This window comes from Salmo salar, chromosome ssa17, assembly GCF_905237065.1.
Source record: "Salmo salar chromosome ssa17, Ssal_v3.1, whole genome shotgun sequence".
NCBI classification, from domain to species: Eukaryota; Metazoa; Chordata; class Actinopteri; order Salmoniformes; family Salmonidae; genus Salmo; species Salmo salar.
In genome coordinates this window covers 30154635-30182476 of record NC_059458.1, presented here as the reverse complement: position 1 = coordinate 30182476, position 27842 = coordinate 30154635, and the positions used below count along the sequence as shown (strand labels likewise).

Sequence of the window (27842 nt, the reverse complement as noted above, 5' to 3'; positions counted from 1 at the left end):
TGTATACTGGAGATCCGGTGCGTTGCTGGGCTTAGCATCAGCAAAACAACTCAACGAGACATTTAGCATATCATTGTAATTCACAAACACCGTCAATTTCAATTGTGTCCTTTTATGCACAATTATGCAAATGTATCAGCTTATAAAATGTCTTTCTGGGATTGAATCCGTGAGAATGAGCCAGAGAATATGTTTCTTATTTCTAGATGTAGGCATGCACTCTGAAAACGCTGACGTTACCGTAAATTATGTAATGAACTGTTGTTTGGCCCCATACTTTCATTGTTCTGATCTATACTTAAAGATCTGTGTTTTGTGGGCGAACAAAATATCTGTCTATATGAATATGTATGTATGTAATCATATACCATGTTTACATACATAATGGCCAACAATATTGCCATGGTGTCATTAGCAAGAAAAAAAAGCAAGTAAAAAACTGTGCTAATTCACTTTGAGAGGAAAAACTTCATTTTCATCCTGATCCGGATTTGAAAATAAACGTCAATGTTATACCGACGGTCAGTGAACGGTTATGTGATGAGTAACCTTGTCGGAGACCTGAAGACTTGCGTTAGCTCCCCAAACTAAAGGCTTTGGCTCAGTGGGCTAATACAGTCTTTGTGGTGCACAGGGGGACCTGGATTCGAATGCCAGTCAGTCTCAGAGACAGCATCGTGTCAGTGTTGTGTAATTGAGAAAGTTAATGGTAGCAGTAGCCAAGCATCCAGGAAAAACCATCGGGAACATCAGGATAACTGATGGTTCAAATCTACACAAACCTCTACACATGAGTTATCTGTGGTTCCTCATATATAAGACGACAGTTGATGATAGTGTTGTTGTTGTTGTTAGAATGATATATTATTGGATGTAATGTATTGGTATTTTGTATTGTTTTAGTAAGTATGTGTATTGTGACTGTGTAATTGTCCTTGGCTGCTCTGGGACTACGGGTGCAAATTAGCTTTTGGCTAACCCTGGCACATTTACATGGATGTTGCATTATTGTAATATGGATGTTGATTAATGTGCATTGTCCCCTATAAATGAATAATAAATAATTGATTGTTTTATTTAACCAATTTATTAATTGTGTGAAAAAAGGCATACAGGAGACATTTTTTTATTTAACTAGGCAAGTCAGTTAAGAACCAATTCTTATTTACAATGACGGCCTAGGGACAGTGGGTTAACTGCCTTGTTCAGGGGCAAAACAACAGCTTTTTACCTTGTCAGCTCAGGGATTTGATCTTGCAACCTTTCAGTTACTGACCCAACGCACTAACCACTAGGCTACCTGCCAACCCAGGATTGATCTGGATTGGTTTGTTATTGAAAGTCCTTTTCTTAATTAAAAGGTATTTTTTATTAGAGGTCCATGAGACGCCTGATGGAACCGATCCTGCCTCCCCAGTCACTGTATCTACGGTACTGGCCGGGCCTCAGCTAGGACTGCTGCCCCTGTAGTTGGGTTGGTCGTACATCATTCAGTGGCCATCCATCACGTTTGAAAGGAGTTGAAGTCGGACATGCGGAAGCGGTTCATGCGGTTGGGGTAGTCGTCGTCCATCTCCATCATCTAGCCGGCCGTGTCATTGTGTTCGTACATTCTGAAGCTGCCACAGTCCTGTAAGGAACGACCAAGTCACGTCACTCAACCCAATGTGTACATGTCATCAACATAGCCAGAATAAATGCAGCTTGTTGAGTGATGTTCAACACATTATTTAACTAGATGTAGATTAGAATTTACAATTGTCAGGTAGGTCATTTACACAAATAGTCAACTATAATGGCTCAGTAAAATAACCTTGTGGCACTCCAGTACCATTTTATAGATTTACCAATCCATAGCATAAGATTACCGGTGTACAGGCCTATTCATATCCTGGTATTAAACATCATACCATGGGGATCATGCGGCAGGACCTGACACAGTCGTTCATGCCCATCATACGCCGGTAGTCGGAGTACTCTCCCCTCCTCAGGAAGTACTGGTGGCCCATGTAGCTGGGACGAGTGTAGATCATGAAGCAGCCACTCTCCACCCTGATGGATTGGCAGCGCTGGAAGTAGGGGTCAGCACAGTTGACCATGCATAACCTCAGGAAGTAGGAGTACAGGTCAGAACAGTCGACCATGCATAACCTCAGGAAGTAGGAGTTCAGGTCAGAACAGTTGACCATGCATAACCTCAGGAAGTAGGAGTTCAGGTCAGAACAGTCGACCATGCATTACCTCAGGAAGTAGGAGTACAGGTCAGAACAGTCGACCATGCATAACCTCAGGAAGTAGGAGTTCAGGTCAGAACAGTTGACCATGCATAACCTCAGGAAGTAGGAGTTCAGGTCAGAACAGTCGACCATGCATAACCTCAGGAAGTAGGAGTTCAGGTCAGAACAGTCGACCATGCATTACCTCAGGAAGTAGGAGTACAGGTCAGAACAGTCGACCATGCATAACCTCAGGAAGTAGGAGTTCAGGTCAGAACAGTTGACCATGCATAACCTCAGGAAGTAGGAGTTCAGGTCAGAACAGTCGACCATGCATAACCTCAGGAAGTAGGAGTTCAGGTCAGAACAGTCGACCATGCATAACCTCAGGAAGTAGGAGTTCAGGTCAGCACAGTTGACCATGCATAACCTCAGGAAGTAGGGGTGCTGAGGGTTCTGCAGCATCCCCTGAATAATCCTGCTTCACAGACGTTAACACACTAGAATAATGCAACACGGCATGTAGACATGTTGAAACTCTTTTTTGTTGTTGTGGCATCATTTTGGTATCAAGTATCGCGATACTAAACCTGGTATCGGTATTGAAAGTCAAAATTCTGGTGTCGTGATAACACTACATTATTGACATAATCAAGTAGTAGACTTTGGTGAAACTTTACGTTACTTTAGTAGTAGGCCTTTTCTACAATGTCTGGTTTAATTCATTTGATTTGATCTATTTTGTATTCTGCAAACAGATATTGTTACAGGTTTTGCTTGTACAATATTTTCTACTCAGAAATGCATATACACTGAACAAAAATATAAACACAACATGTAAAGTGTTGGTCCCATGTTTCATGGGCTGAAATAAAAAATCCCAGAAATGTTTCATATGCTCAAAAGCTTATTTCTCTCAAATTTTGTGCACCAATTTGTTTACATCTCTGTTAGTGAGCATTTCTCATTTGCCAAGATTATCCATCCACCTGAGGTGTGACATCAAGAAGCTGATTAAACAGCATGATCATTACACAGGCTCACCTTATGCTGGGGACAATAAAATGCCACTTTAAAATGTGCAGTTTTGTCACACAACACAATGCCACAGATGCTGAGGAGTATTTCTGTCTGTAATAAAATACTTTTGTGTGAAAAAACTTATTCTGATTGGCTGGTCCTGGCTCCCAAGTGGGTGGGCCTGGTTGCCAAGTTGGTGGGCCTATGCCCACCAATGTACACCCATGGCTGCACCCCTGCCCAGTCATGTGAAATCCATAGACTAGGGCCTAATGAATTTATTTAAATTTACTAATTTCCTTACATGAACTGTAACCCAGTAAAATTGTTGCATGTTGCATTTATATTTTTGTTCAGTATACATAACTGATCTAACCAGACATAGAACATATTAGATTTATTATAGAACAATCTTATTAGTAACAATATGATTCATACCATAATTACAATATTTTAACTTCTGATAGCACTTTAAGCAAATTTTGATAGCACTTTAAGGTGGTCCTTAAACATGACTTATAAAAGTGTAATTTTATTGACAAAAATCCATAATGACAATGTAGGCCCGTCTATACACCTTGAAGTCCCTGGAATATTATTATTACGTTACTGACATTAATATTTGCTTCTATATACTTTGACTGACAGGGCCTAGTAACCAATAGGATTTCTGTTATATTGCATAAGGTGGAATCTTACACTAGCAGGTATGAAAATATCTTTAGGATCTCTGTTTTCTTATTTTATGGGCTTTGTTTTGGGACCTTTTTCTGGTTGGGAACTTTGCCAACGAGGAGGTAAGTTTCCACTGTGTGACCCTTTTTGGCCCAGTGACTCTGTGTCAAAGAAGCATGTAGAGTGAGTAAGCTAGAAACTTGATCCTGCACATGGTCTGCTTAATGTCATATGATTCAACACTTTAATGTTAAATGTGCAACACAGAGATACACCATTAAAACAGCCCATTCAGGTACATTTTTAAGGTGTATTTCAAATATATATTTACATCCACTTATTTGCAGTATATTCCATTCTATTTAGACCTACATGTACAACATGTGCCTCTTGCTCAATATATTGAGGTTTGTCCTCCATTTAAGCTAAAGGCACAAACACAGACCCCAAATATCATAAAGGTCACCAAATAATATCAATCACTTAATCAGAAACAGTGAAATGGAAATATCAACAGCAAGCTTATTTAAACAATCGTTTTATTGACTGGTCAGAGTGGAGAGGATGTTGGGTCTAAAAGTCGGTGATCCTACGGAAGGAGCCGGTTGTGGCACAGGTGGCTCCCCATTCGCTGAACTTCCTGTACTCGCCGGGCCTCATAAAGTACTGGCGCCCCCTGTAGTTGGGATGCTCGTAGAGGGTCCAGTAGCCGTCCATGACGTTGGCGGAGTAGATGTCACGGCTACGGAAGCGCTCCTGGACGGAGTCACAGTCCTCGCCGAACTCCATCATCTGTCCCTGGAAGTCTGGCCTCTCGTAGATTCTCATACGGTAGGGACTGCCGCTGGCCTGCTCGGACAGAGAGGTACAGGAGAGGTAACACTGGCAAAACACAGGTCACTTGGGGGGCATGGGGAATCACAGGTAACCAGTACATCTGACATGTTTCAGCGGACCTTAGGTTAACACGGGTAAGTAGAAATGCTAAAGTAGCCACACACCACATTTGATGTCAGAAGTGGATATCGCAATTGGGGAGGTTGCAGTATGCTAACATAGGCCAGGTTCATGACAGTCACAAAGGTAGTTTAGGACATGTCCAGAATATCTCAGAAATGTCTCTTGAAGGAACCCAAGATGAACCCAGAATGATCTGGATGAGATATTCTGCTGATTAGGTATTGTTTTGGTTGGTGGGAGGCTCCAGTCTGAGGCTAGACAACATGAAACAGCATTATGTCATTAACATGACATACATGGTAGATAACTATGTCATATGAAACCTAATACAAAGGGTCTATGGGATTAACATTTTATGGGCTTCCATCCATCCAACCATCGACTCTCCTCCTCTAGGCGAGTCGTAGAGTCATGTTGCTTTATTTGCCATGTACCTTCAGACCTTTATGTGGTCTGGTTATCTCCCAACCATTCACAGACTCATGTGTTGTGCTTATAAAACTATGGGCCGGGTTCCCGGACACAGATGAAGCTTAGTCGTGGACAAAAATCAATGGAAAATCTCCACTGAAAGTGCTTTTTAGTCCACGACTAGGCTTCATCTGTGTTAAGGCAACCTGCCCTAAAACCACCAGTTGAGTGAACAAGTATACACTGATAAATCCCCACAATGCATTACTACAATACAGATTGAGCCATGAACAAACCAGACATTAAAACCCATCTTCTCTCACATCCCGGCTACTCACATAAGAAAAGGTACGGCAGGAGCGAATGGTGTCGCTGTATCCCATCCAGCGCTGGTACTCTGGGTACTCTCCCCTGGTCAGTACATACTGGTAGCCTCCGTAGTTGGGCCTCTCGTACAGCACCCAGCAGCCGCTATCTACCTTGATGGAGTTGCAGCGGCTGAAATGGGGGTGCACATCGGGGCAGTCCGTGTCGCACTCATAGGAGCGACCCTGGAAGTTTTTATCCTCGTAGAAAGTGATCTACACAGCCAGGGCCGAAGGTCGGAGGGAAATGTTAACATCAGTTAGGGCATACACTTTTTTTTCTTTCATTTTACTGCATTTCAAATAAAATTACACTTCCTAATATAAAAACACATTTTCTATGATTTCTATAATGGCAAAATATACTGCCTTCTCTGGACCAACAATTACGTACAAGTAAGTTTGTCTCCTGTTTATAGGTCTCCTGTTAAAGGCTAATACACTGCTGGCATTCTACAGCTTGTCTACCAGTAAAACAGCGATCAATGATCATTTTCATTACCAAACACTATCAAACTTACCTCTGGATTATCTTTCTTGGCAGCACTATGACATTACTGTGTTGAACAATCAACCAGTTTCTTTCCAAATCAGGTTTAAAGTCCATGAAAACAAACACAGACCCAGAGAGCTGTATACAGTAGTGCCAACTAGCTAGAGAAAAACTGGTCTGCCTTACCTTACTCATGTCTGGGCTGTTGTTAGAGCACTCTTCCTCAATGTAATATCCAGGACAGAGGGCCACGAGCCTCTTTTATAAAACTCAATCAAAGGTTGCCGGATCAGAGGTTTTGTTCTTTTAATGAGCAGGGATTTAGTGGCATTGAGATGCTGCCAAGGCCTTGATCCTGTCCATACAGATAAAACCCCTGATTCATCAATGCAGATGTCCTAGCCCTGCACATTATTGACCCACGTGCTGTGGACCACGGCCCTTTTAATACTGTACATCTACCAAAATACATTTTATTATCCAGTAATCCACAATAAAGGGACACATGTTTACTGTTTGGAATGCATCATCACAATGCTACAGTATCTGCAGGCCCACATTCATTCTCTTAAAGTCATCACATCACTATGGTATAGGACCATCACAATGCTATAGTATAGGACCATCACAACACTATGGTATAGGACCATCACATCACTATAGTATAGGACCATCACAACACTATGGTAAAGGACCATCACAACACTATGGTATAGGACCATCACAACACTATGGTATAGGACCATCACATCACTATGGTATAGGACCATCACATCACTATAGTATAGGACCATCACAACACTATGGTATAGGACCATCACAATACTATAGTATAGGACCATCACATCACATCACTATAGTATAGGACCATCACATCACTATGGTATAGGGCCATCACAACACTATGGTATAGGACCATCACAATACTATAGTATAGGACCATCACATCACTATAGTATAGGACCATCACATCACTATAGTATAGGACCATCACAACACTATGGTATAGGACCATCACAATACTATAGTATAGGACCATCACATCACTATAGTATAGGACCATCACATCACTATGGTATAGGGCCATCACATCACTATAGTATAGGACCATCACAACACTATGGTAAAGGACCATCACAACACTATGGTATAGGACCATCACAACACTATGGTATAGGACCATCACATCACTACGGTATTGGACCGTCACTACACTACGGTATAGGACCATCACAATACTATAGTATAGGACCATCACAACACTATGGTATTGGACCGTCACAACACTACGGTATAGAACCATCACAACACTACGGTATAGGACCATCACAACACTACGGTATAGGACCATCACAACACTACGGTATAGGACCATCACAATACTATAGTATAGGACCATCACAACACTACAGTATAGGACCATCACAACACTACGGTATAGGACCATCACAATACTATAGTATAGGACCATCACAACACTACGGTATAGGACCATCACAATACTATAGTATAGGACCATCACAACACTACAGTATAGAACCATCACAACACTACGCTATTGGACCGTCACTACGGTATAGAACCATCACAACACTACAGTATAGAACCATCACAATACTATAGTATAGGACCATCACAATACTATAGTATAGAACCATCACAATACTATAGTATAGGGCCATCACAACACTACAGTAAAGGACTATCTGCAGGTACACATTCATTCTATAAATGACATGGAGGCCTGTTAGAGATAAGCTTCTCTATATGGAGTAGAATATGGAACATAGGAAGGAGCAGACACTCTCAGATTCCGTCCAACCATGACGTTATTGTTTTAGGGTATAACAGTTGTTATAACAGAGTATAAACAGCTTGATCATAACATCTAATGCATTGTGAGGATAGAATGGACTATAGAACATGGAACATTGTCATTGAGAGTAAGCTAATGGAGAATCAGTTAATATTTACAAACAGGTTATCCTGTGGAAATGCCTGATCCTACAGTAGGCTACTGCAGCCACAAAAAGGCTTATGAGGCTTATGGTATTATTGGGGGAAGAGTGTCTGACAGGGGAACAATATATGATGGGGGATAGGAGTATCTGTTATGGAACAACACATAATGATAATAATATAGCCTCTACTGCATCAGATACTGTCACAGGACTGGTGGTCAACAGTGTGGCCTGTGAATTTAAAAAGACTCAACAGTATTAATCAATCAAATGAAAGGAGACAATAAACAGAGAAAACTACATTTGTTTTCTTACATTTAAATACATTGAAGTCAAAATTACCCCCTATTTTTCCTCAAAATATTTATGTTGAGAACAATATATATTGCTCAAAAAAATAAAGGGAACACTAAAATAACACATCCTAGATCTGAATGAATGAAATAATGTTATTAAATACTTTTTTCTTTACATAGTTGAATGTGCTGACAACAAAATCACACAAAAATAATCAATGGAAATCCAATTTATCAACCCATGGAGGTCTGGATTTGGAGTCACACTCACAATTAAAGTGGAAAATCACACTACAGGCTGATCCAACTTTGTCCTTAAAACAAGTCAAAATGAGGCTCAGTAGTGTGTGTGGCCTCCACGTGCCTGTATGACCTCCCTACAACACCTGGGCATGCTCCTGATGAGGTGGCGGATGGTTTCCTGAGGGATCTCCTCCCAGACCTGGACTAAAGCATCCGCCAACTCCTGGACAGTCTGTGGTGCAACGTGGCGTTGGTGGATGGAGCGAGACATGATGTCCCAGATGTGCTTTCAAGACTGGGCATTCAACTGAGACTGCTCTTCTCTGTGTCACGGAGGCTCTCCGCACTGCTAAAGCTAACTCTCTCTCCTCTGCTCTCATCCTTCTAGACCTATCTGCTGCCTTTGATACTGTGAACCATCAGATCCTCCTCTCCACCCTCTCCGAGTTGGGCATCTCCGGCGCGGCCCACGCTTGGATTGCGTCCTAGCTGACAGGTCGCTTCTACCAGGTGGCGTGGCGAGAATCTGTCTCCGCACCATGCGCTCTCACCACTGGTGTCCCCCAGGGCTCTGTTCTAGGCCCTCTCCTATTCTCGCTATACACCAAGTCACTTGGCTCTGTCATATCCTCACATGGTCTCTCCTATCATTGCTATGCAGACGACACACAATTAATCTTCTCCTTTCCCCCTTCTGATAACCAGGCGGCGAATCGCATCTCTGCATGTCTGTCAGACATATCAGTGTGGATGACGGATCACCACCTCAAGCTGAACCTCGGCAAGACGGAGCTGCTCTTCCTCCCGGGGAAGGACTGCCCGTTCCATGATCTCGCCATCACGGTTGACAACTCCCTTGTGTCCTCCTCCCAGAGTGCTAAGAACCTTGGCGTGATCCTGGACAACACCCTGTCGTTCTCCACTAACATCAAGGCGGTGACCCGATCCTGTAGGTTCATGCTCTACAACATTCGCAGAGTACGACCCTGCCTCACACAGGAAGCGGCGCAGGTCCTAATCCAGGCACTTGTCATCACCCGTCTGGATTACTGCAACTCGCTGTTGGCTGGGCTCCCTGCCTGTGCCATTAAACCCCTACAACTCATCCAGAACGCCGCAGCCCGTCTGGTGTTCAACCTTCCCAAGTTCTCTCACGTCACCCCGCTCCTCCGCTTTCTCCACTGGCTTCCAGTTGAAGCTCGCATCCACTACAAGACCATGGTGATTGCCTACGGAGCTGTGAAGGGAACGGCACCTCCATACCTTCAGGCTCTGATCAGGCCCTACACCCAAACAAGGGCACTGCGTTCATCCACCTCTGGCCTGCTGGCCCCCCTACCTCTGAGGAAGCACAGTTCCCACTCAGCCCAGTCAAAACTGTTGGCTGCTCTGGCACCCCAATGGTGGAACAAGCTCCCTCACGACGCCAGGACAGCGGAGTCAATCACCACCTTCCGGAGACACCTGAAACCCCAACTCTTTAAGGAATACCTAGGATAGGATAAAGTAATCCTTCTAACCCCCCCCCTTAAAAGATTTAGATGCACTATTGTAAAGTGGTTGTTCCACTGGATATCATAAGGTGAATGCACCAATTTGTAAGTCGCTCTGGATAAGAGCGTCTGCTAAATGACTTAAATGTAATGTAAATGTAATGTGCTCAATTGGATTCAGGTCTGGGGAACGGGCGGGCCAGTCCATAGCATCAATGCCTTCCTCTTGCAGGAACTGCTGACACACTCCAGCCACATGAGGTCTAGCATTGTCTTGCATTAGGAGGAACCCAGGGCCAACCGCACCAGCATATGGTCTCACAAGGGGTCTGGGGATCTCATCTCGGTACCTAATGGCAGTCAGGCTACCTCTGGCGAGCACATGGAGGGCTGTGTGGCCCCCCAAAGAAATGCCACCCCACACCATGACTGACCCACCGCCAAACCGGTCATGCTGGAGGATGTTGCAGGCAGCAGAACGTTCTCCACGGCGTCTCCAGACTCTGTCACGTGCTCAGTGTGAACCTGCTTTCATCTGTGAAGAGCACATGGCGCCAGTGGCGAATTTGCCAATCTTGGTGTTCTCTGGCAAATGCCAAACGTCCTGCACGGTGTTGGGCTGTAAGCACAACCCCCACCTGTGGACGTCGGGCCCTCATACCACCCTCATGGAGTCTGTTTCTGACCGTTTGAGCAGACACATGCACATTTGTGGCCTGCTGGAGGTCATTTTGCAGGGCTCTGGCAGTGCTCCTCCTGCTCCTCCTTGCACAAAGGCGGAGGTAGCGGTCCTGCTGCTGGGTTGTTGCCCTCCTACGGCCTCCTCCACGTCTCCTGATGTACTGGCCTGTCTCCTGGTAGCGCCTCCATGCTCTGGACACTACGCTGACAGACACAGCAAACCTTCTTGCCACAGCTCGCATTGATGTGCCATCCTGGATGAGCTGCACTACCTGAGCCACTTGTGTGGGTTGTAGACTCCGTCTCATGCTACCACTAGAGTGAAAGCACCGCCAGCATTCAAAAGTGACCAAAACATCAGCCAGGAAGCATAGGAACTGAGAAGTGATCTGTGGTCCCCACCTGCAGAACCACTCCTTTATTGGGGGTGTCTTGCTAATTGCCTATAATTTCCACCTGTTGTCTATTCCATTTGCACAACAGCATGTGAAATTTATTGGCAATCAGTGTTGCTTCCTAAGTGGACAGTTTGATTTCACAGAAGTGTGATTGACTTGGAGTTACATTGTGTTGTTTAAGTGTTCCCTTTATTTTTTTGAGCAGTATATATATATATATATATATATATATATATAAGCAGCAATGGTGTGTGTGTGTATAAGAGAGGATGTATCAATGTATACTTGATTTAATTTCAGCTCTCAGATCCACACGGGTGGGAGAACTGGGTGTATTCATTATTTGGATTTATGAATGAGTCGGATTCCGTTGCAAAACGTTTGGTCTGTTGCAAAAGGTTTTGCAACGAAAACGAGAGTTTCTATTGGATAAATTAAAGTAGGTCCCTCCCCGTTTCTTTCAGTTTGTTCTGTTTGTTTCCGTTTGGTTCCTAGAGTAAACGGTAAACTATATATACACGCACACACTACATTGACACTCCCACACACATTCACATACACTACATACGCTAACACACATACGCACACAGAGACCGACACAACACAAACACACACTTTTACACTCATCATTTGCTGCTGGTGCCCTGTTCTTTATTTTATTATCGATCCTGATGTCTAGTCACTTTACCCTGCCTTCGTGTACATATCTACCTCAGATACCTCGTACCTCTGCATATTGATCTGGTACTGCTACTCCCTTTGTATATACTGTAGTTCCATTCTTGTGTATTTAATTTTATTCCTCTTGTACTACTTTATTTTTAAACTCTGTGTCGTTGGGAAGGGCTCGTAAGCAAGCATTCCATGGTAAAGTCTACACCAGTTGTATTCGGCCCATGTGACAAATACAATTAGATGTTATATTATTTGATTTAAACGGTTTCTTTTTCTAACGCGTTTTTCCAACAGAATCCGACTAATGAATACACCCCCGAGGTTCAATCAAATCCGCAATCTAATTTTTTACTGAACGAAGATAGGCTACTTGCAGGGCGAGCTGACACTTCCTCCAGCGCTGGCAACATCCGGATTCCAGTCGAGATGGTCATGGCGGAGGGTGCAGCTGTTATGAGGAGGAATCGACCAGGGACTAAAGAAAAGGTACCGGATTTTAGCAACATGGTTTAATTTTAGTGTGCTCAATGCTCCTGTCTTGCATTTTACTTGGGTACATTTGTATCCTTTCCTTTATGGCCCGTTTGTCAGCTGCTAACGTTAGCTTACTTAACTAGCTAATTCTGCTAGTTAGCGAGGCTACATACAGCCAGCTGGCTAGCCAGTCAAAGTCAGGAACTATAAGATATGGGTTGGTAACAGCTATCAAACGATGCCTGTTTATATTGTCAATTGTCTGAAGTTATCTGAAAATCGAATCTACAGGTAACTATGTAGTAGCTAACTACCTCGCCCTTCATCACGACTCTCAGTGCCATTAGATTATACATCAGTCACTGGATGAAGTATTCTTCTGTAGGTGGGAGTTAAGAGCCGCGACATTCGGTCTGAACATTAACACGGATAGTTTGCAGTACGATTTTGGAAACATAACGACCTTATCTTTCATATCAGCGAGAAATAATGTAAAAAAACAAACAACAAAAAAACATGTGAAATTGATACACATCTTTAAACGGTTAGGGTACCACATGGACATATTTCCATTTTACAACGCTTGTTAAGGTCTCGATACCTGTGCTAATTAGCTATCTCTGCGTCTCTGAACAACTGTGTGTAAACTGAAGACAGGCCACAAACATGTCACTGAAAAATACTGCCCACTGCAGCTGTGTTAACCGGTTAAACCAGTGGCGGCTGGTGGGAGGACTTATATGAGGACCTTATTGGAATGAGCCCTTCCTATAGCTCCTCCCACCAGCCTTCACTGGTGTACAGTAAGCTGTATTTTGCATTTGTGAAATTATTTTGTGACGTGAACATAGAGGGATTTATGTTTCTAGAACCGTACCACAATTGAGAATGGATTCATGTTTAGATGGGAGTATTTGGCTTCCAGAGCCAATTCACCCTTTAAACAGAACATGTAAGGTCCTTGGACTATAAGGAGTGATGTTAGGCTCCTTTAGTCCAATATTGGGCTAGTAGCTACCTAGTCATTTACCAGACAGAGATAAGCTAGCTGGTGAGGTCTTTTTGTCAGCTGAATCAGTGCAGTTAGTTTGCCCTGCTCAGTTTCTTGTGTATGCCCACAGGACTTCTACAACTGGCCCGATGAGTCATTCGAGGAGATGGACAGCACACTGGCTGTGCAGCAGGTGGGAGTCAGATGTCTCTGTTATAATGTTTGAAATATCTTACTGTTTGAGTCATTTGAATATGATGACAGTGTGGTTAATTGAAGAAGTCTAATCAGGCATTCTACTAGCTACGTAGCTAGGGTTGATCTGTGTCGGCAGTTCTCTGTAACATTCTCCAGTATGGATTGAGCAGTTGCATATAGCCAAAATATCAGAGAAACTGAAATCTTTCAAGTGTAGACAACAATCAGACTGCTATTCTGCCATTTGAGTTGCTGAGGTAGAATGGCTTAGTCAGGTGATGTATTTAATACAGTTCTGTTCTGCTTCTAAAGTGTGTGGTTCTTCTCAGTACATCCAACAGAACATCCGTACAGACTGCTCCAACATGGACAAGATCCTGGAGCCCCCAGAGGGTCAGGATGAAGGGGTCTGGAAGTACGAACACCTCAGGTAGTGGCTGCCGTTTACCACTTACAAGAAAGTCATGTGGACATCCAAAATGTGTACTGGTGCTGAAAACAAATCCTTCTTTTAACATTTGGTCTTGTCTCCTGTCCTCCATTTTTAGGCAGTTCTGTTTGGAGCTGAACGGACTTGCTGTGAAACTACAGGTATGCTCTTACGATTGACCAGCAGGCCTGGGCATTTCCAGTCCTCGGGGGCCTGATTGGTGTCACAGTTTTGCTCCAGCTAACACACCTGACTCCAATAACCACCTAATCATGATCTTCAGTTTAGAATGACATTTGATTAATCAGCTGTGTTTGCTAGTGATGGAGAAAAAGTGACACCAATCAGGCCCAGAGGACTGGAGTTTCCCAGGCCTGTGACATAGCTCTTCAGGAAGATCATGTTGAACATCCATTCTTCTCACACTGTGTTTGTTGGAGTGGTAACGTCCAGTAAGTCTGTTGCTAACATGTACTCTGTCTGTTCACAGGGAGAATGCCACCCAGACACATGCACTCAGATGACGGCAACAGAGCAGTGGATCTTCCTCTGCGCTGCACACAAGACTCCCAAAGAGGTAAGGTCCTCTCTGCCCACAGCATTTGTAGAGACGGATCCCTCATCCAGTTCCTACCCCCTTTCCCTGGTATAAGAATAGAATACTAATATAAACCAGTTACACTTTTATCCAAAGACACTTAGTCTTAGTGACTTAGTCATGCGTGCATAAATTTTTTATTTTGAAGTAAGCATTTCGTTGGACTGTGTATCCCAGTGGGAATCGAACCCCATGGCACTTGGCATTGCAAGCACTGTGCTCTACCAACTGAGCCACACAGGACTACAAGATAGTTGTCCTCTGGCACCGAACATTCAACATGCCAGGACTAATAACACCATTATAGTCATTATTGTATCATGGCTGGTACTCAAGCCTGTTGTTGTGTTTGCTGTCTCCTGCAGTGTCCAGCCATCGACTACACCAGACACACTCTGGACGGAGCCGCCTGCCTCCTCAACAGTAACAAGTACTTCCCTAGCAGGTAACAACTGTTTACCGTGTTCCTATGTCTCCTGTGACTAACTTTCTCATTAACCCCCAGCACCCTTCACACACAAATCACAATCGTTTTTTTATTTAACACCATTTCATCCAATTGATCATTCGCATCGTACTGATTTATGCAGCTACCTACACTTGCTGTAAGCGTTGTAATAAAGTTGCTGTCTATAGATTGTAAACTGATTTGGTCTCTGTTCTATGGTAGAGTGAGCATTAAAGAATCCTCAGTAGGGAAACTGGGTTCAGTTTGTCGACGGATCTACAGGATATTCTCCCACGCTTACTTCCACCATCGTCAGATCTTTGACAAGTATGAGGTAAGCATTTTCTATGACTGTCTTTATTCCTGTGAATTGTAATTACACATGTACATACTGTACTTAAAGCACTAACCCAAACCTAGCCCTAAGGCTGGGATTCAATCTGATCCCGCGTTGTCGAATGTTCCAGCGGCTGCGGAGATCACATTCACGGTTAACGCTGCATATGTCGGCTCAATGGGAAATGACCTTTACATGTTAAGCGTGCTACAATGCCTGATCAGATTGAATCCCGTCCTAACTCTTACCCCAACAGGTTTCACATAGATTCAGCTGTGATTGTGATGATACTTGTTACATTGTACTTAATATAATTTGACTCTGGTTTATTGGTTACCAGTGATTACAGCTTTCAACTAGCATTGGATTTAGAAATGTTGTTGTTGTTGTTGTTGTTAGGATTTTATATAGGAAAACTCAAGTGAATGCTCTTGCCCTCTCCAGAACGAGACGTTCCTGTGCCATCGGTTCACGCGATTTGTGATGAAGTACAACCTGATGTCCAAGGACAACCTGATCGTACCCATCATGGAGGATGAGACTAACCCTAACGAAGCAGAGGGCGAGAACGACGCCTGAGGACTGGGATCTGAAGAGGATCTGCTACACCCTGCCAAACAATTTCAAACACATGGCTGTCACACACGCACCCACCCACAACCACACAATACTCTCAAAAGCACACTAAAATCACCTGTTTTTAAGTAGAATATTTTCAATATTGTATGAACATCCTAATTTAGCTTGTATGTTTCAGAGAACAAGACAATGTTGTGGTTAAATGACTAACCAATATACACTGTGGCCAGTTAATTAGGTACACCCATCTAGTACTGGGTCAGACCCCGCTTTGCCACCAAAACAGCCTGAATTCTAAAGGGGATGGATTCTACAATGTGTCGGAAACGTTCCACATGGATGTCGGTCCATGCAGATGGGATGGCATCACGCAGTAGCTGCAGATTGGACGGCGGTACATTGATGCTGTGAACAGCCCGGTCTACCTCATCCCAAAGATGCTCTCTATTGGGTTTGGTCAGCAACAGTGTTCAGATACGCTGTGGCGTTCGATCGTTGCTAAATTGGTATCAAGGGACCTAACGTGTGCCAGGAAAATGTTCCCCACACCAGTACCCTACCGGCACCAGCCTGTACCGTTGACACCAGGTAGGATGGGTCAACGCACTTCTGCTGTTTACTCCAGAACCCGACTCTGTCATCAGCATGAACCGGGATTCGTCAGACCAGGCAAGGCGTTTCCACTCCGCAATTATCCAGTGTTGGTAATTGCGTTCCCACTAGTGCTTCTTCTTTGTTTTAGCTGATAGGAGTGGAACCCCGTGTGGTCGTCTGCTACAATAGCCCATCCGTGACAAGGATCGACTAGTTGTGCGTTCTGAAATGCCGTTCTGCACATCATTGTTGTACTGTGCCGTTATTTGCTAGTTAATGGCCAGCCTGTTAGCTTGCATGATTCTTGCCATTCTCCTTCGACCTCTCATCAACGAGCTGTTTTCACCCACAGGGCTGCCGCTGACTGGATCATTTTTGTTTGTCGCACCATTCGCGGTAAACTCTAGACACTGTCGTGCGTGAAAATCCCAGGAGGCCGGCCCTTTCGGAGATATTGGATCCGGCGCGCCTAGCACAGACGATCATACCACGCTCAAAGTCACTTAGGTCGCTAGTTTTACACATTCTAGCATTCAATCAAACAGTTACTGAATGGCTCGATGCCTGTCTGCCTGCTTTATAGACCAAGCTACAGCCATGTGACTCACTGTCTGTAGGAGCGAATCATTTTGGTGAACAGGGTGGTGTACCTGATAAACTGTGAGACACCCTTGGCTAGTTACTTTATCATGTGCTTTCTGTTTGGTCCTTAGGCAGCATTTACACAGGCAACCAAATTCTTATGGGGGAAAAAATTGCTCTGCTTGGTCAAAAGACCAATTGGTGGCAAAAGATCATAATTGGGCTGTCTGTGTAAACGAAGCCTTTGTTGTGTTCTAGGTGTCAGGAACTCTGGTCTAATGTAGAGCTACAAGTTAATATAACAGGTATTTAATAAACAGCCTACATTATACAGGTTGATATAACAGGTATTTAATAGTCCATTATTTCTGACTATACTGTATATAGCACCACGTCAGTCTTCCATCCTAGATTAAGGAAGTGGAAGGACATGATTAATTGAAGACTAACAAAAAATGGGTTGTAGGGTTTTAGTCCACTAATGACTGAGTTTAGGATTAGGGGAAGGGAAGCTGATCCTAGATCAACTGAGGTTAGGATTAGGGGAGGGGAAGCTGATCCTAGATCAGCTGAGGTTAGGATTAGGGGAGGGGAAGCTGATCCTAGATCAGCTGAGGTTAGGATTAGGGGAAGGGAAGCTAATCCTAGATCAACTGAGGTTAGGATTAGGGGAAGGGAAGCTGATCCTAGATCAGCTGAGGTTAGGATTAGGGGAAGGGAAGCTGATCCTAGATCAGCTGAGGTTAGGATTGGGGGAAGGGAAGCTGATCCTAGATCAGCTGAGGTTAGGATTAGGGGAGGGGAAGCTGATCCTAGATCAGCTGAGGTTAGGATTAGGGGAGGGGAAGCTGATCCTAGATCAGCTGAGGTTAGGATTAGGGGAAGGGAAGCTGATCCTAGATCAGCTGAGGTTAGGATTAGGGGAGGGGAAGCTGATCCTAGATCAGCTGAGGTTAGGATTAGGGGAGGGGAAGCTGATCCTAGATCAACTGAGGTTAGGATTAGGGGAAGGGAAGCTGATCCTAGATCAGCTGAGGTTAGGATTAGGGGAAGGGAAGCTGATCCTAGATCAGCTGAGGTTAGGATTGGGGGAAGGGAAGCTGATCCTAGATCAGCTGAGGTTAGGATTGGGGAAGGGAAGCTGATCCTAGATCAGCTGAGGTTAGGATTAGGGGAAGGGAAGCTGATCTGCACCTAGGGGAAGCTTCAACCCAGAGCCAAAAACTGCAACATTGCCGCAGGATAGCCTGTTTACTGGGCCAGAGTTCCTACATCTTTGACACTACAAAGACTGCTTTCCTAATGACTTGTTTCTATAGAAGGGGACGGGGGGTGTTTTATGTTCATGCCATTTAGGGCAACAATCTCTCACTGTATTTATTTAAAAGAAAGGAATTTGATGTTTTATTAGTGAATATTAATTAATGACAGCTACTCAGAAATGCCTTAGGTTTTCAAAGCACAAGTATGTCTCATTCACTTTCTATATTCTTGTGATTAACTATTACTCAGGCAACACAATGATGTGTTTGACTGTGTTGCCATTTTGTCCCTGGTGGATATTCATTCACTGTTTCTTATTAAAATATCAGATATATTTACAATCAAGTGCCATGTGTATTCCTATTGTACATTTGTGACCTGTAGTCTTCACATTTTCACCGTAGTGCAACGTTTTCAAACAGGCTTCCATTTCATCAGTAAGGGTTTTTTAATAAAGGGTTGTTTCCCTGGGCTCAATGACACACGGACGTATCCATCCTTCTCAAGGGTTCAAACTTTATTCTTACGAACAAGACGACCCACTTCTGAACACAAAAAGTCTTAACATTTCCCCTCAATATTCGGAAAGAACAAGGCACAACGTAATGTGCAGAAGAACATAAACATGTTAGCTAGTGTTCAGAACTATATACAAAACATGCACCGATGTTAAAACAAAATCTTAACTGTAAGGTCAAGACAACTTAGCCTCATTTATAAAAAGGGTGGACGAAGGGAACATATCTTAACTCAAACAATATTTGACATTTTTTAAAGGCTGTACTTTGGCGCAAAGCATAGTTGATCTGCTCCTCAAATTGAGTAATGGGGTTACAGGAAGTAGAGGAAGGGAAGAAATGGGGAGGTGGAATATCCTCAAACTGAACTTCAAACGTCTAACATTGTAATAAATAGTTAAACATTTATGTTTTAAAAAGGCAAGACACATTGACTTGACAATGTGGTGCTATGAAAATATGTAAAGAGCAAAACATGTTTATTTAAATGTAACATTTTGAAAAATTACAGGCATGCTTGGAATACAACAAAATACTTTTCCTAAAATGATCTAATTTCAAATCAAACTTTGATTCTGTTTTATTAGTAACTGACCAAATCAAATTTACCTAAACGTTTATTTTAATGTTAAATTAACAGGACGTGGGAGCACTTATGAAATTCTTCTATCAAAATTCTCAACAAGAAAACAAGTACGTTTCAGAGCAAAACGGCATAACTTTTCAATTGTGAACCGTTGTGGAAAATTCGAGATGTTTCTACCCTGATTATATATTTTTTACAGGGAAGATAATGAAAGTGAATAGCAGTTCACACAAAACAAAATCAGACACCTCATAGTACATCCTATTCAAATAATTAATCCAAAAAATAGGCCTACATGAAATATGTGATGTCATACATTCTTTAGTTAAACCTCAACTCTGACACCCATAGCTTATCAGTTATAGAATACAATTTATAAAAACGTATTTATTTTTTTATAGAATACATGCATAAGCAATGAGGGAGCAGACCAAGACAGGATGCAGGAAAAAGAAACCTAACTGTGTAAACCTGAGTGGACCATGGGTGACTCATGACTGAACCAAGGGTGATTGAAGTTGATGAAGATGAGGTGAATAATTTACAGGCAGGAAAGAATGGCAAAAAAAAGAGCTTACTTTGTTGACCTTCCAATCTTGAAATGTCCCAGCCGTCACACAAAGCCGACGTGAGACCACGTGAATCTGTTTGACTGATATTCATTGTACTTTATTTGTGGTCCCAGTCCTGTGGACAGAGTTATTTTGATGTTACCCCTCATCTGGAGGGCACATCGTTTTTAGAGACTCACAATCACAGAAAAATCTACATGAAACAGCTCTCGAAAACATGAGATACATAAAAATACATAAAAATGCATAAAATAATCTCCTGTTTATGTATTTTTTCATCCAGTTGGAGAATTATGTAACGATTAACCCTCTAGGGATCTATTTGCCCTCTTCTGTGACAGCAGCCTAATTATTTTTAAATACATTTTCCAACATGTATTGCAGTCACATTAAAAAGACAGTAATCTTGACTATTCTAATACCATTGAGATAAAACATGCTCAATAGCAGCTTTTCACCAATATTGACAATAATCTTCGTTACGACTTTTTTTTGCATTGCGTTATGAGCTAATTAGAAAAACAAAACTTGTGATTGGCCAATAGGCCTACATAAAGCAGTACCAGGAAATAGTTCCCTATTGCTTCTATACTCTGAACGGTTACATGGCAAAAGTTTGACACAGATGCTAATGGAGGAACATTCTTGTTACAAAAGATCGTTTAGCTTAACTTTAAGCTCAATCATGCATTAGGTTAAGTTATGAAACAGTTAAACAGTACAATACAGTACCAAGAGCTAGTTATCCCTCCGAGTTGTGGAAAAAACACCAGAGAAAACTATGCACTTTTTCACAGTCCGGAAGTGATAGAACGAGCACTTACATCATAGTACTTACAGTACTTTTTAGTAGCTAAAATGATAGAATATTACATTAAATTATACTACACAGATAAAAAATATGAACATTCAGCGAGCACATAGTTGTCTGGACTGAATAATATAATGCGGGTGAAGGGTTGGAGGAGACAGGGTCATGAGAAGTGGGTGTAGCGATTGAGAAGTAGGTTTTTCTGCCTGAGGAGATGGGCGTTTCATTGGCTGAAAGGAAACGTGGATGACCTCTACTTGAGTGGTTCAGTGGCGGGCAGAGGGGAGGGGTCAGTGGTGATTTCTGGGCGGTACTCCTTGCGCAGGTGGGCGTAGTGCGGGTTGCGGCCGTACCTGGGCTTCAGGGTGACCGGCGAGGAGGGGTAACCTCGCCTCATGGCGTGGAACTTCTGTTCCTAGATGAGGAACGTAACAGACACGACACATGCCAATCCTTCTCCAACAGTCATTCCTCACAACAGACCAATAAAGATGATTCTCCAGCATGCATTATCATATGTCATAATAAGTTTATACTGGTATTATAACTGGTACCTTTCCTGGTTCTTGCTGTATCATGACAGGTGTCATCCCCCCTGGACTTTGTGGGTAGTATGATAATGTGTGATTGTAGGCTGGTTGCACCATGTGGTCGATGAACTGCTGCTGTGGTAAAACAAGTAAGCACTGAGTACGGTTTTATACATCAACTGTCACCTAATGCTAACGCTATGAAGTAGCATATGGGAAATAGTACCCTGACCGAGGGAACTACAAAATGGTTGTGTTCAGTAGGTCGTACTGTGGCAAAACATTTTGAAACAGTCAATACAAATGTGCCTTTCTTATTGGACCAAGGTAGTTTTTTTTCTCAGTTTTGAGCGTAATGAACAGGACCCAGGTCAGGATGTTATCAACCTCTGGGATGGGGGCCTCTATGAGGGGCATGGCAGGCTGGACACAACCCCCCTCGCTGGGCTGCTCCATGGGCTGGTACAGGAGCTCAGAGGGCTGCATGTACAACACTGGGCTGGAAGGCACTGGAGACTGACACACACACACAATTAGTTGACATTTAGAAAACACCTTGCCTCTGATAAAAACCCACTCACAAACATAGAGATGAAGAGCACAGAAGCCCATCTCCTTACCTGAGGAACGTTCCATTGCAGGTGACTAGGGTGACACTGTGTAGGGGCCTGAAGGACACAGAGTATAGGAAACAGATCAGTACCCAGGAGTACACCAGCTTTCTCCCGGAATAACACCTCAATAGCATTACATTACATCTGAACAGCTGACTTGGCTGTCAGTGGCTGAGGTACCAGTATTTATAATGGATGTCTTATGATGCTGTACTGGTGACTACGGTTAGCCTGGTCCCAGATCTGTTTGTGCTGTCTTGCCAACTCCTATGGTCATGAACATCATTCCTATAGAACACAAACAGATCTGGGATCAGGCTGGTCAGCTGAGCTGTAATGGTGGTGGTGAGACGGTCTAGGACAGTCTGCTCTGACCTGGTAGTGATGGTAGGCCGGCTGCTGGTAGATGGGTGGAGGCTGGTGGGTCAGCATGACAGGAGAGCCAGGCACTGAGCGGGACTACAAGGACACAGACGCACATGTAATATGCGGGACACCAGCCATGTAAGAAAGAACATGTATCTTTACGCCAAAAAAGCAAATGTACAATAACTTTAGATTTTATCAAATGCAATGAATTGTATAAAATGACTAAAACACTGTAGTATGTCATGTCTGTTTGCTGTATGAAACATGATCAATAGTCTCTCTATGATTCTCACATGTTGCTGTGTAATCAAATCAAATCTTCATGTAGAATGCACATTTCATTCACCACCAGGGAAAATGTGGCATGAGCACATGGCTGAGTGAAGGATAGGACTCACAGGCCAGTGGTAGGAGGGGCTCATCTCTGGGGTGTGGAAGTAAGCCACTCCGTTGTGGTAGGTGTAGGGGTACCCCGTAGAGGTGGTGAGGTACATGGTTCCACAGGGGGTGGGCATCATGGCAGGAGTATGGCTGGACACAGAGAAGCTGTTTGCTGAGTGGAGGAGGAAGGAGGCACAAGTCAACCACCAGGTTATGTACAAAGGCAAATGTTATCGACACTCAATCCCAGGTGATGATTCAGCTTTTTAAAGCCAACAAGAGCAAGAGCACATTAGTCCCCACCCACCACGATCAAGATAAGACAATATATGGTATGATAGTTCAAATGTTCAATGATGCATTACAAACGTGTTGAAAAAGTTATTTCCACCACTATGTAATCCTACTGCTTCAGCTGTCACTCATCTACAGCATGGTAAGACAACCCTGTTCCTGAGGTGCTGCAGGATTCTGTTCAATCTAGGCACCACACCTGACCAAATTAGCTAATTGATCAGTCCAGTGACTGCCTAAATTCAACACACCTGGTCTTCCAGGTCGGTTAAAGCACTTCAGGACCAGGGTGAACTTGCCCTGCTCTACGGTGCTCTGTTACTTACGGTGACCTCCCACTTGTTGCTTGCGGATGGCCTGGCCGATGTTGAGCCTCTTGTCCCGGAAGCACAGTCTGTCAGCCTGGGGATGTGGTGGTGGCAGAGGGACAGGGGGTATCCGGTACAGATTGAGACAGATCACTTTACTACCCATGACCATGACTTTACTGGTGATGGACTGAGCTAGATCTAATGTGAATTTGAGCTGCTGTCTGCCAGAAGGAGATATAAGGTTTGTGTTGTATCATTTCTATCCCATATCTCTACAGTATACTGGCTCTAAAAAAAGGTGCCATCTAGCACCTAAAAGGGTTCTTCGGCTATCCTCATAGGGGAACCGTTTTGGATTCCATGTGGAACCCTTCCAGAGGGTTCTACATGTAACCCAAAATGATTATACCTGGAACCAAAAAGGGTTCTCCTATGGGACAGTCGAAGAACCCTTTTGTGAAAGAGTGCACTTTTAGTTACTCACATCATGAAGGATTCTCTCTGTATCCTCCTGCGTCTCAAAGGTAACAAAGCCATATCTGTGGGATGGACACAAACACACAGTGTCCCTGGATTACATTTCCATACCTTATTTAATAAACATCATTGCAAGTGTCATCCAGTCTGTGGGGCAGAACATCTCCAGTTTAACTGAACTCACCCTTTTGACACCCCAGCACGGTCAATCACTATCTTCACCTCCTTCACTGCTCCATGCTGGGAGAAGAAGCGTCTCAGGTCGCTCTCATTGGTCTACACACAAAAAGAACACACCCTTTTTATGCTCCAGTAACATGCAGCAGCAGCAAAAAGGTAAAGTTAGGTTGCAAAACACAAAACTAGGAGGCCCTATGAAAGTAAAGAGACAAAATTCACCTTGAAATCAATGCCTCCCACAAAGATGCGGTTAGGGATGATGGTGCCAAAGCGGGGGGCATGGTGAGAGGGAGAGGTGTTGTTGCTGAGGTCTTGAGACACTGGAGTAGGAGGAGGAGAGGGAGTGCTGGTCTGCGTGCAGATTGAGATTAGCTTGAAACAGAACAAGAACATCACTGGATTGGCCATCCTCACCAATGCTGAGAAATTCTGATAATGTAGCAAAAGTTAGCTATTTTACAAAGCAATATTGTTTGATATCTTTAAGACAAAATATATGTTGTAAGCCTTTGATCTTTCAAAACAAACTGTCTCTACAACTGTATTCTTGGGGACAACTGCACCTTGAAAAGAGGTTGTCTTTGTAGATGCACTTTTGTTTTGTCTAGAGCTGGGAATAACGAGCCAACCCTGAGTGACCTTTTGCTTTTTAAAGCCTATAATACGGCTCACAGAAATGCATGAGAAACTGCACAATGCTAGGCTAAGGTTTAGGAGAGAATTTAGCTGGTTAGCTAGCTACCAAGAGTCAGCCAACACATTTTCGATCAGGAGAAACATGCAAGATCAATCACCATTTACCAATAAACGAGTTACAACATAACTTACTCTGGTTTGGAATACATTATCTATATCAAGCGACATATAACCAAACAGAAAGAACGCTAGTTAACATAGCTAGCTAGATAAGTTGGCTAAACTAAATACCTTGCTAACTTTATGCACTGGAAGCTAACGTTTGTGATAGCTAGACAATTATCGTTAGCATTCAAGAGTGACATTTTAACTTACTGGCTATATAACATTAATTTATATAATTGTAGTATTGGCAACCCACATTGTTACATGAATCACAATTAAATATACCGACACAATCAAACGTAACACTTATCTGTTTAGCTACTTTGCTAGCTAGCCGATGTAACGTTATATATATATATATATTACATATTCATCTTAGCTAGCTACTGGTAGCTAGCAAGATGCAAGTAAAGTTAGTACGCTCGCGAAGGTAACTTACAGCTATTTCGTTCTCCATCGTAGACACCGTGCTTAATTAGATGGCTTGAACAAGTAAAGTGGAAAAAAATAATTGATTGAGGGTTATATCCAATCTAAAACAGCAAGACAATGGCAACTAAAGTTAAAACACCTTGCAAGCGAAGTGCACACAGCCAGGGACAGCCGACCTTGTATCAGAGTCATCAACACCAGTCCCGCTCTAGCTGCAGCAGGAACGAAGGAAAAATATCTGGCGTTTACCAGATCGAGCTAGTCGATCCTAAACCATTCATATTCATAGGTGGGCAAGTGTTGGTTACATTTCTTTTGTTTCATTTGGATTTAACCAGAGAAACATGTATCTATAGATTATTGTTAGTTTGTTTCCATGTGCCAAAGGTAGGAAACTTTAGAGCAGTCGCAGGTTAGCTAGCTAGTTTAATTCGGTTTTATTTCCCGCTCTTCGAGGCTCTGCCGCCCTCAACTTGTCAAGATGGCACTTTCCCAGTCCCCAATGACAACGTTGTTGGCGGGAGAAAAACCGTTTTTAGGAAAACCGTTTTTATTGAACAATTCCAGTTAATTGCTACATTATAAGTGTGCCTGAATGAACATGGCAATTATCGTATTATTAACATTTTGGAACAAATATTCTACAAAGTAAACTAGCAAACATACCAAAACATTTACCCTATCGCCGAGTGTATGGTTGGTACCGGGTTCTGTCTTGCCTGGTTGCCATTTTTTTTAAAGCTCATGTTCAACTCCTTGTACTTCATATTCACATGACTTGGAGAACAAGGAGTGGAATGTTAGCTAAACAGACTGGCTACTAGGTTCTGTCAGGCAGAGACCGTTCACATTGATACAACACCTGTTGCTGTCTTCAATGCAGCGCCCCCTCCCAGTCTGGCTCTTCCTGAGGGCCTTTTATATATGAACCCTCTTTGACACTGTAGTGTCCTTAGCTGATATTTTCACAAGTAGACCTATGGGTAAATGAAATAGAATGTTTCTGTGACTTTCAGCATTATTTTTGCTAGGTCGTTACATTACATAGGCCTATTGAAAGCATTGAATTGATTTTGTGTGCAAGCATCCAATATTGCTATTAATATGTTGCAGGTGTTGTGCAGTAAGGTACAAGCGTACAGGTGCTATTATTGGTTGCGTTCCCCTGCTCAAACGCTGTATGCATAAACCAATGGTTGCCTGCCCTGTCATCAACTGTGCAGTTTTGCACCAAAATGCTAAAACATAAGATGTGGTTAGTTGATACATAAAATACCTATCCGGGCGTTGTAAAATCTGGCATGTGTCAGCTACGTCAGAGCAGAGGAACTCAGAGCAGAGGAACACGACCATTGCCATGCCTTGTTTTGTCATGTTCCCTAGCCTAGCAGAATGTCACACCTGTTCACGCTGCTGGTGCTTGGCTTACCTACCTGGGAGCATTGAGGTCCAGGGAGGCTGGAGGGTGAACCGTGCATTTCTCCACGGTCCTGGGAGAGACAGGGTTTAGTGCGATGAAAGAAAGAGACACGGTGAGAACTCTGTCGCCAGGCTTGCAATGCCTGTGCTGCACATACCAGGACGGTATCGTTTAACCGTGAACTGTGGGCAATGAGCACCGCCATCCACCCTCTCCTGCCCCATATCTCTCTCCATGTTGCTTTGCTTATAGTCCCTCCTTTTTCTTTATCCTTCTCTAGCCCTGACCAAAGAAAGAGTTCTAGTATATACACTCTGTCTTGGCTATACACTGAGTATACAAAACATTAGGAACAACTGCTGTTTCCATGACATTGGCTGACCAGGTGAATCCTGGTAAAAGCTATGATCCCTTATTGATGTCACTTGTTTACTCCACATCAATCAGTTTAGATGAAGGGGAGGAGACAGGTTACAGAAGGATGTTTAAGCCTTGAGACAATTAAGACATGGATTGTGTATGTGTGCCATTCAGAGGGTGAATGGACAAGACAAAAGATTTAAGTGCCTTTGAACAGACTATAGTAGTAGGTGCCAGGCGCACCGGTTTGTGGCAAGAACTACAACGCTGCTGGGTTTTTCACGCTCAACAGTTTCCTGTGTATATCAAGAATGGTCCACCAGCCAATGTGACACAACTGTGGAAGCATTGGAGTCAACATGGGCCAGCATCCCTGGGGAACGCTTTTGACACCTTCCCCGACACCTTGTCCATGCCCTGACAAATTGAGGCTGTTCTGAGTGCAAACTCAATTTTAGGAAGGTGTTCGTAATGTTTGGTATACTCAGTGTATGTCCTTCCTGGTTTGGTCAGCATTATGGCCAGTATGCAATATACTGGCTATAAGTCTCCAGAATAATGTTGGCCTCAATAAATATTTATGCAATATTCAAGATCATTCACAAGAGGGCAATGTTTCCCTCTGAATTTGTGCTGGTTAGACCAAAACATAGCCTGCCTGTCTACTACAACATGTCATGAACTGGGTTTGTTTGACATTTCTATTCCAGAGAACGGTAAAGCATGTTGTAGGTCTAGTATGTAATGAGATGCTTATAGAACCTTTCATTTGATAGCTGTGTTCTATCAGGCAATATGGCTCATA

General features: G+C 43.2%; 3 protein-coding genes and 1 pseudogene across 9 annotated transcripts; 1 reads left to right on the top strand and 3 right to left on the bottom strand.

Annotated features, from left to right (window-relative positions):
• Positions 1–1371: 1371 nt before the first annotated feature.
• Positions 1372–2234, bottom strand: LOC106575867 (gamma-crystallin 1-like; annotated as a pseudogene).
• A 2199-nt stretch (positions 2235–4433) lies between these two features.
• LOC123728188 (gamma-crystallin M2) lies at positions 4434–6531 on the bottom strand. Its single transcript, XM_045699362.1, has 3 exons — positions 6327–6531; positions 5621–5863; positions 4434–4760 (listed from the first exon to the last, which is right to left on the bottom strand). The coding sequence occupies exons 1-3, from the start codon at positions 6333–6335 to the stop codon at positions 4485–4487; spliced, it is 528 nt and encodes a 175-aa protein (XP_045555318.1). The 5' UTR covers positions 6336–6531; the 3' UTR covers positions 4434–4484.
• A 5672-nt stretch (positions 6532–12203) lies between these two features.
• LOC106574807 (MOB-like protein phocein) lies at positions 12204–18722 on the top strand. The gene is made up of 8 exons (XM_014150896.2): positions 12204–12373; positions 13483–13545; positions 13880–13980; positions 14099–14141; positions 14471–14557; positions 14944–15023; positions 15249–15360; positions 15808–18722. The coding sequence occupies exons 1-8, from the start codon at positions 12314–12316 to the stop codon at positions 15940–15942; spliced, it is 681 nt and encodes a 226-aa protein (XP_014006371.1). The 5' UTR covers positions 12204–12313; the 3' UTR covers positions 15943–18722.
• Positions 18723–18852: 130 nt separating this feature from the next.
• On the bottom strand, positions 18853–26204 carry LOC106574806 (protein boule-like). Of its 7 annotated transcripts, none has more exons than XM_014150893.2 (12): positions 26120–26204; positions 25265–25308; positions 24244–24375; positions 24029–24120; positions 23852–23906; positions 23383–23458; positions 22780–22934; positions 22388–22471; positions 22019–22066; positions 21786–21914; positions 21423–21533; positions 18853–21283 (listed from the first exon to the last, which is right to left on the bottom strand). In XM_014150893.2, exons 2-12 carry the CDS (start codon positions 25280–25282, stop codon positions 21122–21124), a joined length of 1062 nt encoding a protein of 353 aa, XP_014006368.1. In that variant the 5' UTR covers positions 25283–25308; positions 26120–26204; the 3' UTR covers positions 18853–21121. The 7 variants fall into 7 exon arrangements, with proteins under 7 accessions (XP_014006368.1, XP_014006369.1, XP_014006365.1 ...); XM_014150894.2 differs by lacking the exon at positions 26120–26204 and adding an exon at positions 25434–25765; XM_014150890.2 differs by having other exon boundaries at positions 19561–21283; positions 24244–24396; positions 26120–26196.
• Between the last annotated feature and the right edge of the window lie 1638 nt (positions 26205–27842).